This window comes from Heterodontus francisci, chromosome 42 (assembly GCF_036365525.1).
Source record: "Heterodontus francisci isolate sHetFra1 chromosome 42, sHetFra1.hap1, whole genome shotgun sequence".
In the NCBI taxonomy this organism is placed as follows: Eukaryota; Metazoa; Chordata; class Chondrichthyes; order Heterodontiformes; family Heterodontidae; genus Heterodontus; species Heterodontus francisci.
Window position 1 is genome coordinate 16,837,380 of NC_090412.1, and position 21,548 is coordinate 16,858,927.

General features: G+C 43.4%; 1 protein-coding gene across 2 annotated transcripts in view; it reads right to left on the reverse strand.

The window, feature by feature from the left end:
• The window catches only part of fuom (fucose mutarotase), a 98,294-nt gene extending 84,153 nt beyond the window's left edge, over positions 1–14,141 (reverse strand). For both annotated transcript variants that reach the window (XM_068020327.1, XM_068020328.1), the window contains exons 1-3: positions 14,029–14,141; positions 10,226–10,294; positions 4,217–4,287 (exon numbers count right to left, since the gene is read on the reverse strand). In XM_068020327.1, the coding sequence (XP_067876428.1) occupies positions 4,217–4,287; positions 10,226–10,294; positions 14,029–14,113 (225 nt within the window). In that variant the 5' untranslated portion in view covers positions 14,114–14,141. The remainder of the gene's footprint in view (positions 1–4,216; positions 4,288–10,225; positions 10,295–14,028) is intronic.
• Positions 14,142–21,548: the final 7,407 nt, after the last annotated feature.

Here is a 21,548-nt window from a genome sequence, read left to right on the forward strand (position 1 = left end):
CTACTGCCACCAGGAAACTGCTGTGGTCCCAATGCTGTGGGGGGCCAGCTTGCGGGCGGGTAGCCATTCCAAGCCCAACCAGGCCTGCAGGAAAATGGCCACTTGTCGGGTTGGGCCAGTGCAGGAAATTCTGTGCCTGCCCGCCTTGGTTCCCACCCCCATATCGACACGAAATTCCTACTCCATGTATCTGTCTTTTATATTGATGCCCTCAATTCTCCCATCCCTGTAAACTACAAAATTCTGCAAATATACAGCACATTTAACATCAAAAATGCATTCCAAGGAATGCTCCACAACAGCATAAAGGGAAAAACGTATGTTGAGTCAAAGAAGCAGAGATAGAAGAAGCTGTTCTGTCAAAAAATTGGTTGTAGGTAGCTTCTTAAAGGAAGAGAGGGATGTAGAAAGGCAAAGCAGTTTAAGGAGGGAATTCCAGAGCATGGGGCCTTAGCAACTGAAGCCACAGCAGTCAATGATAAGGGTAAAGGGCAAAAGCATCAGAAGCAGAGGTCAGAGGAACAGAGAGTTTGGGAACAGGGTTGTAGTGCTAGAACAGGTTACACAGATAGGCAGGGGGCAGGGCCATAGACAGAATGAAATATGAAGCATCGAATTTTCAATTTCAAGTATTGGGTGATTAGGAGCCAATGTAAGGCAGCTAGGACAGGAGTGATGGGCAAGCAGGATTTGGCATGGGGTAGAGTAAAGGCAAGAGATTTGGATGAGCGGAAGTTTACAGTGTAGAAGTTGGAAAGCCAGCCAGGAGGCCACTGGAGTTATTGAATCTAGAGTTGACAAAGGCATGGATGAGGGTTTCAGTGGCTGATAGGCTGAAGCAGGGATGGAAACAGACAATGTTATGGAGTTTGAAGTAGATGGTTTTGTAACGGAGAAGATACAGGGTCAGAAGCTCAACTTGGCATCAAATAGGATGCCACGGTCGCAAAGACTGAGACAGTAACTGTTGAGGGTGATAGAGTCGATGGTGAGAGTATAGAGTTTGTGGCAGGGACCAAAGAATGGTTTCAGCCTTCCCAGCGTTTAGCTAGAGGAAACTGCAGTACATCTAAGACTGAATATCAGACTAGTGGTCTGATAGCATAGAAGCAGTGGAGAGGTCAAGGGAAGTGATAAAAGGGGTACATCTGGAGGTTATCAGTGTACTTGTGGAAGTTGACACCATGCCTATTCATATCACCAAGATTATTTCACCAAGGGACTGCATGCAGATGAGGAGCAGGAGGAGGTCAAAGTTAGATCCTTGGGGGACCCCGGAACTAAAGGTGCGGGAATGGAAAGAGAAGCTGGAGTGGCAGTCGTTGGATTGCTGTATTGGATCTGTCACTGCAGCATACAAGTAGATTAGGTTGCAGTTAGGAAGGAACATGCAGCTCCAGTCTGTGCAGCCTCCCCACAATCAAAATGATGGTTCTGGCAAATTAGGAGTACTATACGCTATGTTGCTAATTGAAAAGATTGCCGATAAAAATCACAACACAAGTCAATAATAAGGTGATGTCCCATTCCTGTAAACTGCTCAAACCTTGGAACCTTATGCTGTCTGCTGATCCGTAATAATATGTCCTGTGACCAGTAATCCAGTATCTACAGTTTAATTAAGCACCAACATCTGGTTAAATGAAATCTACAAGGAAATTAGCAGCTCACGTGATTTTCCGACATTGAAGTATCATTTGTCTTTTTGATAAACACAAACTGGGATACAAATAAACAGGAGAAACTGGGGAATACTGCTAAACAAACACTTCAAAAAGGACATGTGCTTATTTTTGTACAGGAGGGGGGTGTGGGGGGAGAAGCAATTACAGCGAGTGCCCAGTTCGGCAGTAAGAATCATTGATCACTAATTGAGGTCTACAAGCCAGCAGTGGGATGATGTGACAGACGCCCACATTACTGTCAAGCCTGTATCCTCGGAAGAGTCCAAACATCTGTTTCATATTTAGTAGTGGTTTAATTGCACTCTATAGAAAATCCATTAGCATCAGTAATGTTTGTCAAAAAGCAAGAAAAGGAGACACACATGCAAGATATTTAACCTCTTCCTTTCTGCTTAATAAATTTCATTGCTGTTTGTGGAAACTTGCTGAGTGCAAAATACCTGCTGCATTTCCCTACATTACAACAGTGACTATACTTCAAAAGTAACTCATTGGCTGTTAAGTGCTTTGGGACATCCTGAGGATGTGAACGGTGTTATGTAAATTAAGGTTTATATTTTCCTGTCTTCTAACAGATTTACAAACAAGGTTTTGTTTTCAGGGTTAATTGTTAGATGCTGGTTTGGTGGTGGGCTTCTTTTATGCCAAACCCATGATGTCCCAAAGAAGGAAGAGACGATCTAATATAAATGGGGTTATTGTGCTATAAAATCACGTGACACATTACGAAATCCTAAGCAGTTGCTGAGCCAGAGGTACTTTCTTTTTGAAAAGCAACAAAGTCAATGTGACAGTCTGTGTAGACAGTTCTCAGCAGCTCTGGTTCTTCCCCATGTCCACTCGCTATGCATTTATGCACTCACTATGAACCTAGAACAAAAACCTCAATCACAATGGATGTATGGCCGGACTTTATGCATCATTCATGTCCTCCACACTATTTGCCCCCAATTTTGTGTTGGTACCCCATAACTTTGTAACCATTTACTGCAAACTGCGACCTATGAGCCGGATGTAGCTCTGCGAGTCCTGACAACCCAGCCCACAAGATCAGACAGCTTAGTCCTAATTGTCCTTATATTTCCTAATTGCTGGTCTGTCTTGTTTGAATTGCATGCATCATGAATTGTTAAAGAGTCCATTCTTATCACTTGATGCTTTATTGGTGGATAAGTCCCAAATCAGACTGTTAGAATGAGGAATTTGAGATATTATGGAAACCATTAATGGGAACATTGATTAGAATTTTATTTTTCCATGATATGCACCAAAACAGTCCCTGAAAACAAAATTTTTGGACACCAGCTATTACCTGTTTGACATTGGTGGCTATTTAATGGGCTTTTTTTGAGCTCATCTAGGTGAGGGATATTAGTGTTTTAGGAACCCAGGATCAGGTCAGATACAGCATAGCTACAGGCACAGTAAATCATCCTCTACTCTGTCCCAACAATGTGCCTCAACCCCAACCTCAGAACAACATCCCAAACAGTGCCAGTGAAACATTTCCACCATTTCCCACATTAGCCATGCTGTGGCCTCTATGAGGTTGCCAACTGATAGTACATTTGGTCAATTTTGTGCTGTAGGTCCATGCCCACTGAGACTAAAGTTACATCACCCAAACTTATTTAACACAGATCCTTTACAACCAGCAGACAAAGGAGACCTTCATCCCAATCAATCTACACTGGATAGCAACCTAGATCCTAGAGGTGAGAGGATGGTGTTTAAGCCAGGCCCCACCCAATTTCTAATTTAGCCCCCTACCAAACACGTCCATGCCCCACCCAATCCCCATTTATCCCTTTCCCAAATCCGTCCATCCACTTTTCCGAGGAAGTAAATCCCTCTGATTACAATATTCCTCTACCTTCCAATCTATGCCTTTGCCCCAATTATCTTTTGAGTCTTTTTGACCTACTACCTAATCTTCTGCATTGAGAACCTCAACCTGGTGCCCATTCATTATTGTAACTTGCTATGTAACTTCTACTTAGCACTCCTGTTAATATTTTTCCTGCCTTAACAGACCCAATATCCCTTTTGTTTCTCTCAATATGTCTCCCTTTAACTTGGTGACCCTGTGTCTGGCTACATTGGTCCCAAACCTGGCCTTACCCTCCTCATAGCCCAATATAAGCCTTTACACTTTGCTGACCTTGGTGACTCACCTGTTCTCTCCAATGGCTATCCAATTGTCCTCAATAATTTTCTCAGATGCACCTGTGAGTTCCTATACCCCTCCTATCCAATTCAGTAACCTATATCTTCAACTTGCTGGTCCAAAGATATGGAAAGAAGAACAGTGTATAATGGCTAACCCAGAAATTGGTGTCTTGCAAGGTACATGACTTAGGAAAAATCAATACCATAAGAGTACACAGCAGCTCACACCGTGGTACTGGCTTTTGTTGGCTTTAATACTTAATACACATAGACCAGAGATATATTATCTACACACTGGTCTAGTATAAATAGGAAATTTGTAAGAATCAAAAGGACTTTGTGCACTTAACAGGGAAACTTACTGGGCAGCTGACATATGTGTCCAATGGAAGGAGTTTTAGAATGGCCTGGAGCAGCTCTGGAATTCTGAGACCTTTATGGAAGAGACAAAACAATACCATCAATTAAATACTAGTTGCAAAAAATCTCATTTGCAAATTTACAAAGTAACAATACTCCTTCACTGCACTGAAACTAGGCCTACCACTTTATAGTCAAATTTTTATATGAGCAGTCCTGGGCTCTGAATAGTTCCCTGGGTATCAGTTTCCCTCAGTTTATAGAACTCTCATCTCTCAGTGTGGAGGTTGTGAGGTACAAATCGTTGGTGCCATGGAAATCCTGAAATAACAAGTGACTGTAATAGGTGAGTGAATAAAGGAAATTGGATGGTAGAAAATTCTTACACATGTTATGGTGTGCAGAGAGGGAGAGTTACCTTCCATCTGTTTTTGGCAAGGGGTAACTGCACAAGGAAATTCAGATGCAGCATAAGTAATGGTGTAAGAGAGTAGAAATTCAGTTTTAGATTTCTGTAACCCCAATTCCTCTGGCAACACTCTCTTATTGTAAGGAGAAAGTCACCAACTCTTTGGGAACATAGGATTGATGAAGTTACCCTTATAATAATTGGCACTGATGGTGACCAAGGAACTTATCTTAGATGATACAACTGGTCAGTGTTGAATGAGTAGATTGTAATGTTAGTTTAAAATCCTGGAGTAGAGCAGAATATCGGAGAGTCTTAACTTCTCAGAGGTTTTACCTATGGTTGTTCAGCTTCCTCAGGCAATTATAAAAATTGAGTATTTTGACAGTGCAAATTGGATGCGTAATTGGAAAGAATGAGTCTATTCGATAACTGGCTTTTCTTACGATAAACATTTGTACCCACAATTCATTATAGAAGAAAGAAGAACTTGCATTCATATTGTACATTACATGGCCTCAGAACATCCAAAAGCATTTTCTAACCAATTAAGTACTTTTGAAGTGTTCTTATAGAACACAACGTACATGGAATTGTGAGCACAAACCCATCCCATTTATAGCCAGGGAGGTGGCCATTTCTGCATCAGCACTTTGCTAAAGTAATTCAAAACTAATCCTAGCAGCCTGCTGTACCTCCATAACCATGTAATGTGCTCTACATCAATTTTAAGGGAGCAACCACCAAGACTAGGCATTTCCCTCAGAGAAGGAATTGGGCCAGATTTTGATGGAGTTTGGCATCTCGCAGCATGCCCCATAAGTTAGACTTGCTTGTGCAAGTTTAGGTTCTAACATTTTTCGCCCAAGAGGCTGCTGGAAGTGTGAGCTGAGAACAGCACAATGGGGGTCATGAGGCAGCTGGGAACTTGGTGAACAATGGGATAAACAGTGAATCTCTTTACTCAATGTGATTTCAAAATAAAAGAGGAAGGGCTGATGGGCTGTGTGAATTAGAGTGAGTGAATTCAATGTCAAATCAGATGCAGAAAGTGAAATAAGAGGGAAAGAAAGATTGAATTAGGAGAGAGACAGAAAGGAAAAGTAAGAAAAAAAATTACACTTTCAAGACCTTGTAAAACAATTTACAACCTGATGGACTGAGACTCCAAATTTATAATTGTTCACTTTTTGGGCAAGAAAGATTGATGGGCAGTTGTTAACAATTATCATGCCGTTAAAAGGCTCCTTACACTGTTAATTACTAGACTTAACTTTTCTGGTGAGTTTCATGGGTAATTAACATGAAAATGCAGCAATGTTATATAAATCACAGGGTGTTTAAATGCGAGATGCCACTTTTGTGAAGCTAACGACAGAGCAACTTTTGGTGATTCTTACTTCACAGGATATCTCTTCCTCTGTCCACTATTTAAACAAAAGTTTTAAATCATTCATAAAATAATATCAGATAGATCTTTCTAATTTATGGTGTCAACACATCACTGTGATAATCTTACGGGCACGCTGCCTTATAACCAGCTGTTCATGGACAGTGTAGCAGATGTGCACAAGGCAAACTATTTCAGGTGGAATAAGAGAATGCAATTCCTCCTGGATCATACTAATGTGATCCCAGTGAACCAAGGTATCATGGCAATAAGTGGCAAACCCACCCTCCCCTGTGGAAGGACACCATCTGGTGGTGGATCACAGTATAAATACTCACTTAAGTACAGACAGCACCTCTGATGCTCCTTAAGAATCAGCATTCTTAATCCAGTGATATTTTACTGTATGTACAAAACTGCCAAAGTTTCAATATGGATTGAACACCTTCATGATAAATCAGAGAGCATAAGAGTAGCTGGTGTGGGAAATGGGAATGTCACACTGGTGCAGCATTGGTGGATTGTTGGGGAGAGTATAGGAAAAACACCAAATTGTGTCCAAAGCTTATACATGTAGAAATTATTAGAATTTGGACAAATGAAATAATTCTTAACGGAACCCCAATAATTTCAATATAGATGGATTTTCTACTTGCCATGTGTTCTGGCACACTACTCAAACTTTCAGACAATGATGCCTGCTCCATCATCAGTGTTGAAACTTCGGAAGTTCTGTGCTATGTACCTGCATACAGTAAAATATCACTGCCTCCTCCACCGTCAGTTCTGTACATTGGTGACCTTTTAGGACCTTTGAATGTATGATCTTTTTTAAAATTTATTCACGGGATGTGGGCGTCGCTGGCCAGGCCAGCATTTATTGCCCATCCCTAATTGCCCTTGAGAAGGTGGTGGTGAGCTGCCTTCTTGAATCGCTGCAGTCCATGTGGGGTAGGTACACCCACAGTGCTGTTAGGAAGGGAGTTCCAGGATTTTGACCCAGCGACAGTGAAGGAACGGCGATCTAGTTCCAAGTCAGGATGGTGTGTGACTTGGAGGTGAACTTGCAGGTGGTGGAGTTCCCATGTATTAGCTGCCCTTGTCCTTCTAGTTGGTAGGGGTCGCGGGTTTGGAAGGTGCTGTCGAAGGAGCCTTGGTGCATTGCTGCAGTGCATCTTGTAGATGGTACACACTGCTGCCACTGTGTGTCAGTGGTGGAGGGAGTGAATGTTTGTAGATGGAGTGCCAATCAAGCGGGCAGCTTTGTCCTGGATGATGTCGAGCTTCTTGAGTGTTGTTGGAGCTGCACCTATGCAGGCAAGTGGAGAGTATTCCATCAGACTCCTGATTTGTGCCTTGTAGATTGTAGACAGGCTTTGGGGAGTCAGGAGGTGAGTTACTCGCCTCAAGATTCCTAGCCTCTGACCTGCTCTTGTAGCCACGGTATTTATATGGCTACTCCAGTTCAGTTTTTGGTCAATGGTAGCCCCTAGGATGTTGATAGTGGGGAATTCAGCGATGGTAATGCCGTTGAATGTCAAGGGGAGATGGTTAGATTCTCTTTTGTTGCAGATGGTCATTGCCTGGCACTTGTGTGGCGCGAATGTTACTTGCCACTTATCAGTCCAAGCCTGGATATTGTCCAGGTCTTGCTGCATTTCTACACAGACTGCTTCAGTATCTGAGGAGTTGCGAATGGCACTGAACATTGTGCAATCATCAGCGAACATCCCCACTTCTGACCTTATGATCCTGTAAGAGACATTTTCCAAAAGCTCAACCAATGTGTTACGAGGGAAAATGGCACCTAAATGTAAAGAGTACCTTTGTTGGAATGAGGGTATTACCACCATTGTGGCTTCATTGTCCTCAATTCCCATCATACTGTAGAAAGTACTAAAAAAGAGACAGAAGCAGACTGGTAAAATTTCATTGGATGCAGGGATGCTACCAGTGACATATATCTAAAGCTTCTCTATTATAAACGTAGCAGTTAAAAATAAACTGATAAAAGCAAACCCCACCCCAGTCAGCCAAAGCCAATTTATGAAATAGAGGTGGTACATATCTCTGAAATGTAACAGAATACATTGAATGCTTAACAGAGTTAGAGGTTACGGGTAAGGTAATGAATGTTATATACCTAGAATTTCATAAAGCATTTGATAAGGTTGCTTGCAAGTAAGTTATACCAAAATCAAAAGCACATTGTACCTATGATGAGGCTATATGAGTACTTATCAATGACAATTGTTGCAATTGCTATTTCTTGTGAGTCACTGAATCAAGAGATTCAACTGCCTAATGAATATATTCCATGAACATTGTTGAGCTGGGCATCTAAGACTGTTCTTGAATGCTACATATGATAACGGATATTAAGAGATAGTTTATGTGTGCAGTACCTTTTTTCATACTTGCTGGTGTAAATTGTGACAGTTAGGGACTGAGAATACACAGACAATGCCCAAAGCGCAGTATAATCATCCCAGTATCTCTCATACCACAACTATAGTCATAGAGAAATGTTATGGTTGGACCAAAATTACTCTTTAAAAAAAAATTTCCTTAATATTCCCTCCTTTTGTCCTGAAAGCGGTCTCTTGCTGGGAAATGCTTCAACAGGTTCCAGCAACACTTCAGTATCTCACTCATCATCATTATTTTACATAGGGGTGAAGTAACAGCAACCGAAAGCATTGCAGCCCTGCCTGATCCTTTTCTTACCCAATCACACTGACAGAAATCAGAAAGGAGAACCCTAGGGGTCTTTTCCCCTCCTTAAACTAAGGATGCTTGGGACCAAGTTTAACACCTCAGCTGTGATCAGTGAAATCTGGGATCGAACACGACTTTGTGACATAATGGATGGTGCATTCAACTAATATATACATGTACATTTAAAAGAATTACATATCTGTCTGCAGCCCACTGAGTCACATGCTGGAAATAAAGCTAAAAGAAAGGAATATGCAGAGAGTGAGGAGTGCGAGGTTAGAGGTGTGCAGGGTCATGTGTATGGTGACAGAGATGGCCTTTAAGTGATCAAGACTTGGTGTACCTGTGTATGGATGGGGGTGGGTGGGGTGTATTTGCAAGTTGAGGCTGTGCGAGAACAGATTAATTTCACTGAAATCAATTTTTTATTCTAATAGCCTGAGCAGATAGGGGTGTTAGAGGATGGGAAGTTATTAAGCTGAAGATGAGATCAATAAATGCTGCTAGCATGTTGAAGAGGACTGAGTGTGTAGCAGAAAGAACACCTGAGTTAACTGCAAACTATCATGAGATACAGTTCAATGCAAGGGTTGGCTTCACTAACTGACTTCCCAGGCTGAGCAGCCATATTACATTAACCAAAACTATAATGATAGCTGGCAACACCTGAGAACCTGGATACTGGGGGTGCAACACCTGAGAACCTGGATACTGGGGGTGCAACACCTGAGAACCTGGATACTGGGGGTGCAACACCTGAGAACCTGGATACTGGGGGTGCAACACCTGAGAACCTGGATACTGGGGGTGCAACACCTGAGAACCTGGATACTGGAGGTGCAACACCTGAAAACCTGGATACTGGGGGTGCAACACCTGAGAACCTGGATACTGGGGGTGCAACACCTGAGAACCTGGATACTGGGGGTGCAACACCTGAGAACCTGGATACTGGGGGTGCAACACCTGAGAACCTGGATACTGGGGGTGCAACACCTGAGAACCTGGATACTGGAGGTGCAACAGCTGAAAACCTGGATACTGGGGGTGCAACACCTGAGAACCTGGATACTGGGGATGCAACACCTGAGAACCTGGATACTGGAGGTGCAACACCTGAGAACCTGGATACTGGGGGTGCAACACCTGAGAATCTGGATACTGGGGGTGCAACACCTGAGAACCTGGATACTGGGGGTGCAACACCTGAGAACCTGGATACTGGGGGTGCAACACCTGAGAACCTGGATACTGGAGGTGCAACAGCTGAAAACCTGGATACTGGAGGTGCAACACCTGAGAACCTGGATACTGGGGGTGCAACACCTGAGAATCTGGATACTGGGGGTGCAACATCTGAGAACCTGGATACTGGGGGTGCAACACCTGAGAATCTGGATACTGGGGGTGCAATGAGTTTTGCTGTTTATTACTATGCTAAAAGTCAATGGTAGTTAATAGATCATTGAAATCCTTACTGAAAGCAATGCTCACCATCAGCTCTTATTTCAGTGGGGCCAAAGCGACACACTGAGGAAGTTGGGAAGTTGGCATCAGCAAGCACTGAAAGATAAAACATTGGAGATGAATAAGGGGCCTCCCGGGTAACATGCTTCATAAAGCCCAGTGTAGAAACAGTGCTGGGAAAATACGCAGTCAGGAAACCACAATGGTGAAAATTTAACTGATGATTCAACAGTTTATATGCCACAATAGACAGTTGCCAAAATTAAAATACTGTTTGTTTAAGAAATGCAAGGTCAAATGGATTTTTCTAGGGAGAGTAACTTCAAAACATTCCCAGATGCCAATGCTTTTACAGAATAGCAACATGGTTTAAATTCAGTCACGCTTGCAAATGTACTCTTCAGCGTGCATGTTTGGCATTGAAATTATGTTAATCTCTCTTTAAGATGCCAATGGTAAAGCTAAAACAAAACATAAGTGCTTGGATGCTTTACTTGAAAAAATTTTTGTCAGGTGATGTCTATATATGGATGTAACACTAAATCTGAGCACATTTGTCCATGTCTAGCACACACACTGTGCCTTGGCAATGTAATTATTGCTATATTTCCTTCCTGCACTCTTCTCCCAGTTTTCTCCCCTCCCCTACTGAAGGTTCTCACTCATGCTCATATATGATTCCATGCCACCCAGAGAATCTCCAGTGCCTTGATCAAGTGGTCACTGCTCCTGTGATAGTGAGTATCAGTTGGCTATTGGACCTTGGAGGATGCTAACATCAAGCTCAGTCCTATCTTTAACCAACATCCACAGATGTGCACTTTGCAACAGCAGACACGAGATAGAAGACAAGAGCAAGTACCCAGCTGATTGTCCACTCTGTAGCCCAGGGGCAGTGAGCCTAATGTCAGTGCCACAACTGCTGTCCCTGCTGAGATCAATTAACTCAGCACTGACCGAGAACAGAATTGTGCCAACAATTGGAGCATTTGATGCTGACACTGGGTGAGAGGGTTCTATTCCCCAGAATGGAAATTGTTGACTAGAATCAGCACAAAAATTCATCCAAATTCTTTAAAGAGCATCTGCTTTCGCATTTTTAGGCACAGTGATGTAATCAACCTTAACAGACTGAGCAAGCAAAATCACCACCTGTACTGTGTATTTGTTCTCGAAATGTGTTGTTTAGTGTGCACGCAATGGTGGCATTGGTGCAAAGTGGTCTTACTGTAGTTATTGTGTAAATGAAGCCTGAACCCATAGTGAAAGCCCAGCCCAACACTGACATGAAGCAGATCCTGAACACCTTCTAGTACCCCAGCTGAGTAGCCAAGTTTCATATGAGGCTAGACCAGAGTCTTGCCGTAGTAACCCATCAGCGATGTATCACAGCCGTGCCTGATCCAGTGCTCATACAATATCCACCTGTGGGTATCTTCAAGACATAGTCACTGGATAGAGAGTGTGAGCAGAAATCTTGAGTCATTTTCTCCTCCTCAGCCTAGGAGCACCCCATTTCACTTCACTTACACTATACAAGTTTCAATACAAGGCTCAAGTGGGGCATAAACCCTGGCATGGACTAGCTGGCCAAGAGAGTGTGGGAAAATGGCGCACTGACACGGAACACAAAAGTCCGAGTGTATCAGGCCTGTGTCCTCAGTACCTTGCTCTATGGCAGCGAGGCCTGGACAACGTATGCCAGCCAAGAGCAACGTCTCAATTCATTCCATCTTCGCTGCCTCCGGAGAATACTTGGCATCAGGTGGCAGGATCATATCTCCAACACAGAAGTCCTCGAGGCGGCCAACATCCCCAGCTTGTACACACTACTGAGTCAGCGGCGCTTGAGATGGCTTGGCCATGTGAGCCGCATGGAAGATGGCAGGATCCCCAAAGACACATTGTACAGCGAGCTCGCCACTGGTATCAGACCCACCGGCCGTCCATGTCTCCGCTATAAAGACGTTTGCAAACGCGACATGAAATCGTGTGACATTGATCACATCGTGGGAGTCAGTTGCCAGCATTCGCCAGAGCTGGCGGGCAGCCATAAAGATGGGGCTAAATTGTGGCGAGTCGAAGAGACTTAGTAGTTGGCAGGAAAAAAGACAGAGGCGCAAGGGGAGAGCCAACTGTGCAACAGCCCCAACAAACAAATTTCTCTGCAGCACCTGTGGAAGAGCCTGTCACTCCAGAATTGGCCTTTATAGCCACTCCAGGCGCTGCTTCACAAACCACTGACCACCTCCAGGCACTTATCCATTGTCTCTTGAGATAAGGAGGCCCAAAAGAAGAAGAAAGAAAGACACTATACAAGTTTCAATACAAGGCTCAAGTGGGGCATAAACCCTGGCATGGACTTATTGGGCTGAATGGTCTGTTTCGGTGCTGTGTATTCTATGTAAAAGTTAGCATCAAAGTGAAATCAAAAACACTTTCCACTGACACGTTCCGCTGCGAATGCATCCCAAAATTACTAATCTGGGTTTCTTCCTCTTGTTGATGGTTTACGCACTGTCACAGTTTGCTTTTCTGATTGATTTGCCCTCTAAAAGGCACATAGTGTACTGGATCAGATCAGTTATCTTCCACCGCACCCCCACCCCACACCTGTGTGTGGAGTTAATTCAGACTTCAGCTTTTTTTGAAGCATTTATAACCAAGGAGAGGGTTCAGCAAGATGTCATTCTATGTGACAATGTTAAAGTTGTTAAACTGTTTGCCTGCTTTGAATTTATGATTTTAAAAAATCATTTAGTAGTTTGTAACTCTGGACTACGGTATTGTGAGAATCTGACTGTAGTTTAAAGCCAGTCGTGTTTCTTGTCCCCTGGTCTCCACGCCTGCGTCACACCCAAAGTAAACACAGTACATTAGGCTGGGACAGATGAAACATAAATTCCAACAGATCTGCAGAAAAGCCATAAAAATAATTAAAACTCTCCTTACACTTCAACATATCAGTACCACCCAGAAACATTTTCATCATGTCCTCTGAATAACTTGTGCAGGTTTCAACATGGCATAAAATACCAAGTTGTGAATTAATTTCTGGGAATGTAACTTTAAGCCAACTTTCAGCTAAACAGAGTGAGGTGATTTATTGCTATATAATCACAAAAGTCCTGGAATATGTCATCATCTGTGGGGTGGGGGAGAGGAGAGGGCAAGAGGGGGAGAGGTAAGGGGTGGAGGGGTGGGGCAGATGAGGGTTGGCGGGGAGAGGGGAGGGAGAGGGTTGGGGAGGGGTGGGGTGAGGGGAGGAGACTGGTGGGGAGAGGTAAGGATAGGTTGGGAGGAGGCTCCTGTGGAACATAAATACCAGCATGCACCTGTTGGGCCGAATGGCCTGTTTGTAAATACTTTGTAGAAGGGGAAACAGAAAGGAAAAAAAGCGGAAAGGGGGAAGGAGAGAAGGGAGAATGGATGAATTAAACCCCTGGAAGTATCAGTGTGCCTTGCGACTCTCAATGGGTTAAAAGGTGTTTCTGGAGTGGAAGGTGAAATGCGGAGATTGAACAGTCAGTGCCCTCGGTGCCAGTTTATAGGCGACAGGCCCTCGGGACAAGGGTGCAATAAGTCAGAGACTGTGAAAGTGACAAAGCTGCTGCAACAATGTAGCACAAGTGACTGAAACAGACACAATGCAGAATGCGGCCGAGAGCTGAACGCACTCTGTTCTCGGGAGCTGTGAGCCTGGGACTGAATCCTGCAGCTTTGCGGAAGGACTCTCAGAGATTTGGAGCTTTGCTTGGGATTGAGTCCGACCAGAGGCTCGGGTCCAGGCTGAGTATCTTTCGGGAAAAATAGAACTCGTTTATTCTTACCGATTTCATCTCCGTGCCCCATTTTAGCCAGAGCATAAAGCAGGTCAGGAGATATGATGCTGGGAATCCCTCTCAGTATCACCATTTCCCTGCGATCATTTATTTTCAGCACAGTGCCAGGTTGGGAAGCGCTGTGGAAGGCGGCGCTGTGACAAGAACGTCAAAGTTACAAACTGTTCAACTATTAGATCCCATTTTAGTGGGGAATTATCTAGCTGACTGTTCGCCCTTCAACCTAATCTCAGTCCCGTTTCTCTCCAGTCCACATTCTCTCCCCCATCTAATGCTGGCACCAGCCTGATTTCGATCAGCAGGAGCTATTTTTAACAAAACCCTTCAGTTTTTAAATAAAAACATTTTTTTTTACCTTTTCTGTATCTGATAATAGGGGGCATTTTTATAATTAAGGATTTTCATCAGCACTCAAACCTCCATCCCATATACTCCCCTACTTCATGTTTGCAGAAGGTAAATTCTGCTGGCTCCTTTTCTGATGCAGGGATAACCCACTGGGATGCAGGAATAATCCATCCACTCAAACTGTTCTATTCAGTCTATCCAAAACTCTCTGCCCCTAATTTGCAACAATCCCATTCACCCATCACACTCGTGATTTAATATACAATAGATAACCTTCTATTCCCTTCTCCCTCATATGCTTATCTAGCTTCCCCTTTTAATGCATCTATACTACTCATTTCAACCAGTCACTGTGGTAGCAAGTTCCACATTGTCACCACTCTTTCTGTAAAGAAGTTTCTTCTGAATTCCCTAATGGATTTCTTGGTGACTATCTTCTATTGAAGGCCTCTAGTTATACTCTACCCCACAAGAGGAAACATTCTCTCTGTATCCGCTCTATCAAAACTTTTTATAATTTTAAAGATATCTATTAGGTCACCCCTCAACCTTCTTTTTTCAAGACTCCAGAGGAAACTAGCCTTTCAACATCTACCCTGTCAGGCCCTCTAAGAATTTTACATGTTTCAATAAGATCACCTCTATTTCTTCTAAACGCCAGAGAATATAGGCCCATTCCGTTCAATGGGCAGATTCTTACCCACTTTAAAAGTAATCACTGGTGGGGACTATTTCTGGGTCCCATCCCCTCACTTGCTGGCAGTGCGCCCGTCATCCTATCTTCCAGGAGACCATCTCCTAATTGGCTGCCTCCGTGACCACAGTCCAAAGAAGGCGGGCAGGTAGTTGAGGCTTCAGGCACAATCAGAGGTGACCATAGGAGGAAGAACAAGAGAGTGACTCCAATCTTGCCAGGCCACCATAATGGATGGGAAACCTCCTCCACAGGATGGCCTGTGGGCCGTACCTGTGGCCCACTGATCCCTGCAGCTCCGGTGGGGGGTGTGGGAGAGTAAGTATAGGAGGACTTGTGGACAGCCAGACAGCCGCCAGCAAGCCACCTCCAGGCACCTGCTGGGATTTGGCCTCAGCAGGAAGGGGCTCATTTGCCACCAGGAAAGTCCCGGCAGCGTCCCCAATCTGCCCACAAATGGGCACTTACATATTCAAATTGGTTACCCGCCACTGCCAGGCAGGTAGCCCTTGCCATTTCCACCCATCTCTGGCAAGATCAGCCAGAGGCTCACCAGTAGGTCTCTGGGTCACCTCCAGGTCCTGGGCTCTCTACCAACTCTTCAGCATTCCTGTACATTGCAATCTGTCTTCCAGGTCTTAAGCTATTCTCTAGGTCTGCTCCTGCTCTGGAGAAGTATTCTCCCAGAAAACATCTGTTTTGGACCTTCTGTTAGATGAAATGGTTCTGTAGTCACGTCAACAATTATAAGAAAATGTCTGTAACGTGCACCAAATTTCAAAATGAAAATGTTCTGGGAGAGAATGGCCCAGATCTTGCTGTCATAATGATGGCAAAACTGTCAGTATTTGCTGTCATAACTGTGCTGAAACTGACAGCAACTTTAGGAGTTTGCAAACGCGCAGAATAACCTGGAAATCCAGACATTGTTGTTAGTGATTCCACTCTCCTACAGGGTGCGCTGTTGAGCTCCCTCCCCAGAGTGCAATCCCAAAGCAATCAGTGAACTGATGAAAACTTCCATTTTTACAGGGGTCATTGTAAAAACCCTTGAAAAAGTTAAACCTTGTTGAGTGAGGTGCAATTGAATTCGTAATGGTGTATTAAGTTCATAATTACTGCTGAAAAACCTCTCTGGCACTGAAAAAACTAATTTTATATTTGTGGAGTATCAAATTTCTCTATTATGGTAAAACAATTCCACTGATCGCTGGATCTTTGTGGGGAGCTTTCTTCAAGATCAGTGGTGAAGTGATGGCAGCTTCACGCCTCCACACCCAACTGGATATACAATCAAGGGAGAGTATACTGTCTTCAATATTGCATATGAATCAAGAAGATTATGTCCCTGTGCAGCTGCTGTAAGGTAATCTGCACAATATCACTGATCAATTCACCACCATGTTTTCTTCTGTGTTTCTACTACTGCATCTTACTAAATTGACCATTAAGAGGCACATGAAATCAACTCTCCTTCCCTTTCTGTGAAAAATGTATCCAGAATCTGTTAGGATGTACCCAGAGTCTCCATAATAGCATGGCTGAGTACAAGAATCCAATGTATAGGGAATCCAACATATGAATAGCCATATCATACCATCATGAGTCTCGCTCTTTTCAACACTGTTGGATTAGTGGCTGCAGTAGTAATTACTCAATTGCTTCTTGTGGCTTCCTTTTCCATTTTGGAACATTTGATGGAGAATTCAGCTTCTTTAAACCTTAAGATATAATCATAGCTTTTGTTGTATCAATGAGTCCCGCAGGGAGTTTAGCTTTACTCTAACACAAGTGTATATTTTTACATCTGAATGTTTACATATACAGAGGCACTATCACCATAGATACAGTCATATCGTAACAAGAAGACATGCACTTGTGTTGACTGACATAATTAATGTAAGTCTTTCTTTCAATGCTATAATTGTACTGTTGCATTCAATGGGAATAATACTGTGGCACACCCAGAATTCTGCAACATATTTCACGGACCATACAATTCATGAGGAAATTTTGAGATAGAACATGAAAACAAGAAAGATTCTGACAAGCCCCTCCTTGTTAAATGAGATGATGACTTCAGAATTAAGTATACCAGAAATCTTTCTTGCTTAACAAATTCAAAGATTTACAACATATTTACATGTTAAATACAATGCACTTTCTGTTTTGATAGCTTAACACCTGCATCAGTCATAGAACATGGAAGGCATTCTTTTATATAATACTGTATTATGATAAATTGCCACCTTTGTTCCATGACTTGTTTGCTTACATTCTGATGGTTACTGTACTCCAAACATACTTCAGTGTGTGAATTGCTTTAGGGGATTTTGTTGACAGGTTATGGCCCATTATAAATGCAAGTATTTTGTGATGAGTTAGCAATGATTGCCTTTGATTCCAATCTTCAGTGACCAGTGTACTCATATCAATTATTAATTATTTAATGGATTTTTAAAATTAAAAACCTACCCTGAGTGTACAAATAGAACATCTCATGGCCAACCATGACCTATATGATAAATTAATGTGCTTATTGGTGAGAGGATCACAGCTCAATTGTGACTTAGAACCATAGAAAAATTGCGGCACAGAAGGAGGCCATTCAGCCCTTCGTGTCTGTGCCGGCTGAAAAAACTAGCCACCCAATCTAATCCCACCTTCCAGCACTGGGCCCATAGCCTTGCCGGTTACAACACTTCAGGTACATGTCCTTTTAAAAGAATTGAGGGTTTCTGCCTCCACTACCATTCCTGGCAGTGAATTCCAGACACCCACCACCCTCTGGGTGAAAAAGTTTTTCCTCATATCCCCTCTAATCCTTCTACCAATCACCTTATATCTGTGCCCCCTGGTAATTGACCTCTCCGCTTGGGGAAACAGGTCCTTCCTATCTACTCTATCTAGGCCCCTCATAATTTTGTACACCTCTATTAAGTCACCCCTCAGCCTCCTCTGTTCTAAGGAAAGCAACCACAGCCTATCCAATCTTTCCTCATAGCTGCAACTTTCAAGCCCTGGCAACAGGATTCATGACTTCATGAGTTATTCTGTCAGTTTCACTACTGCTGAAACTATAAAGTTATAACTTTACTCTAGCTATGTAGCTTAGTGCTACATGAGCTAACATGAGCTATACATATGAACATGCAAATTAGGAGCAGGAGTAGGCCATTCGGCCCCTTAGCTCTGCCATTCAATAAGACCATGGCTAATCGGATTGTAACCTCGACTCCAGATTGCTAAGCCAGCTCTTTAAAGTCTCCCTCCTCTGCTCTCTCCCTTTCAAGTATTTATCCAATTCCTTTTGAAAGTTACTTTTGTATCTGCTTCTTTCAGCCAGAAAGGAAGGGGTGAAATCAAAAAGGAAATTAGGGAAGCAAAGAGAAGGCATGAAAGGGAGCGAGGGATAGACTGGATAATTACAAGCCAGTCAGTCTAACCTCAGTAGTGAGCAAATTATTGCACTCTATTCTGAGAGACAGGATAAACCGTCACTTAGAAAGGCACAGTTTAATTAAGGATAGTCAGCATGGATTTGTTCAGGGAAGGTCTTGTCTAACCAACTTGATCCAATTGTTTGAAGAAGTAACAAGGAAGATGGATGAGGGTAGTGCTATCGATGTGGTCTACATGGATTTTAGCAAGGCTTTTGACAAGGTCCCACATGGCAGACTGGCTAAAAAAATAAAATCCCAAGGGATCCAGGGAATTGCAACAAGGTGGATACAAAATTGGCTCAGTGCAGGAAACAAAGGGTAATTGTTGAGGGGTGTTTTAGCAACTGGAGGGCTGTTTCCAGTGGCATTCTGCAGGGCTCAGTACTGGGTCCCCTGCTTTTCGTGGTATATATTAACGATTGGACATAAATGTAGGGGGCATGATCAAGAAGTTTGCAGACGACACTAAAATTGGCATTGTGGTAGATAGCAAAGAGGATAGCATAAGGCTGCAGGAAGATGGTGATGATCTGGTCAGATGGGCAGAAAAGTGTCAAATGGAATTCACCCTAGAGACATGTGAGGTGATGCATTTGGGGAGGTCAAACAAGGTAAAGGAATACAGGATTAATCGGAAAATACTGAGAAGTGTAGAGGAAGTGAGGGACCTTGGAGTGAATGTCCACAGATACCTGATGGTAGTAGGACAGGTCGATAAGGTGGTTAAGAAGGCATACGGAATCCATTCCTTTATTAGTCCAGGTATAGAATATAAGAGTAGGAAGGTTAAGCTGGAACTGTATAACTCATCGGTTAGGTCACAACTTGAGTACTGTGTGCAGTTCTGGTCACTTCATTACAGAAAGGATGTAATTGCACTAGAGAGGGTACAGAGGAGATTCACGAGGATGTTGCCAGGGATGGGAAAATGCAGCTATGAGGAAAGATTGGGTAGGCTGGGGTTGTTCTCCTTGGAACAGAGAATGTTGAGGGGAGATCTGATGGAAATGTTCAAAATTTTGAGGGGCCTGGATAGAGTGGAGGTGAAGGGCCAATTCACCTTAGCAGTGACGTCAGTGACTGGGGGCATAGATTTAAAGTGATTGGTAGAAAAATTAGTGGAGAGTTGAGGGAAAACATTTTTACCCAAAGGGTGGCGGGGGTCTGGAACTCACTGCCTGAAAGGATAGTTGAGGCAGAAACCCTCAACTCATTCAAAAGGAGTCTGGATATGCACCTCAAGTGCCGTAATGTGCAGGGCTATGGACCAGATGCTGGAAGGTGGGATTAGAATGGGTGAATCGTTTTTCGGCCGGCATAGACATGATGGGCGAAGTGGCCTCTTTCTGTGCTTTAAACATTCTATGATTCTACATGATACTAATGCTTCCTTTATGCCTAGAGTGTTGTATTTTGCAGATTTATCATACTGTCAGTGTCGGTGAATTCCCAGGTAGAATCCCTTCCACTTTCAATACTCTCAGCTTTCTGTAGTATTGAGTTCTCGGTGTCGGACATAAGCTTTCCTTTTCTGCCTTATCTTACCCTGTAGGCGCCTTGATATCCATGGGGCTCTAGATTTGGCCGTCTCACCCTTTTTCTTTGTGGGAACATGTTTACTCTGAACCCCTTGAATCTTCCTTTTGAATGCCCCCCACTGTTCTGACACTGATTTACCTTCAACTAACTGTTTCCAGTCCACTTTCGCTAAATCACTCCTCAGTTTAGTAAAATGGGCCTTGCCCCAATTGAGAACTCTAACTCCTGTTCTATCTCTGTCCTTTTCCATAATTATGTTAAAACTGACTGAATTATGATCACTACCACCAAAATGCTCTCCCACTGCCACTCCTTCCACCTGCCCATCTCCATTTCCCAAAACTAAGTCTAAAACTGCACCCTCTTTTGTTGGACTTGCTACATACTGGGCAAAAAGGTTCTCCTGAATGCACCTCAAGAATTCTGCTCCCTCAATTCCTTTCACACTAAAAGTATCCCAGTTAATATTGGGGTAGTTAAAATCCCCTACTATTACTGCCCTATTGTTCTTGCACTTCTCAGAGATTTGCCTACATATCTGCTCTTCTATCTCCCTCTGACTGTTTGGGGGTCTATAGTACACTCCCAGCAGTGTGATTGCCCCTTTTTTGTTCCTTAGTTCAATTCATATGGCCTTATTTGATGAACCATCCAACATATCATCCCTCCTCCCAGCTGTTATAGTTTCCTTGATCAAAATTGCCCCTCCCTATCACATCTGAAAAGCCTATAACCAGGAATGTTGAGCAGCCATTCCTATCCCATTTAAGCCATGTTTCTGTAATAGCTTTGATATCATACAGCCATGTGTCTACCTGTGCCCTCAGCTCATCTGCTTTATTTGCTATCCTCCTTGCATTGAAATAGATACCTTTGAGCACTGCCAAACTCTTTTTTAACATTTTCTAACCTTTGTTTCCTCTGTCCACCAGAGTCATCCATTAATTTTCTGCCTTCCATTTTCATTTCTGATTTTGTTCCAACTGAGCCTACCCTCAGGTCCCCACCCCCCTGCCAAACTAATTTAAACCCTCCCCAACAGCACTAGCAAAACATCCCACAAGGAACTCAGTTCCGGCTCTGTTCAGGTGCAACCCGTCTGGCCTGTACAGATCCCATCTCCCCCAGAGCCAGTCGCAATGTCCCAGGAATCTAAAACTCTCCCTCCTGCACCATCTTTCCAGCCACTCATTCATCTGTCTTATCCTGCTATTTCTGTACTCACTTGCGTGAGGCACTGGGAGTAATCCGGAGATTACTACTTTTGAGGTCCTGCTTGCTAATTTCTTACCGAGCTCCCTAAATTCTGACTGCAGGACCAAATCCCTCTTTCTACCTATCTCGTTGGTTCCAATGTAGACCACGACTGCTGGCTGTTCACCCTCCCCCTTCAGGAAGCTCTGCAAACGTTCAGTGACATCATTGACCCTGGCACCAGGGAGGCAACACACCATCCTGGATTCACGTCTGCGGCCACAGAGTAC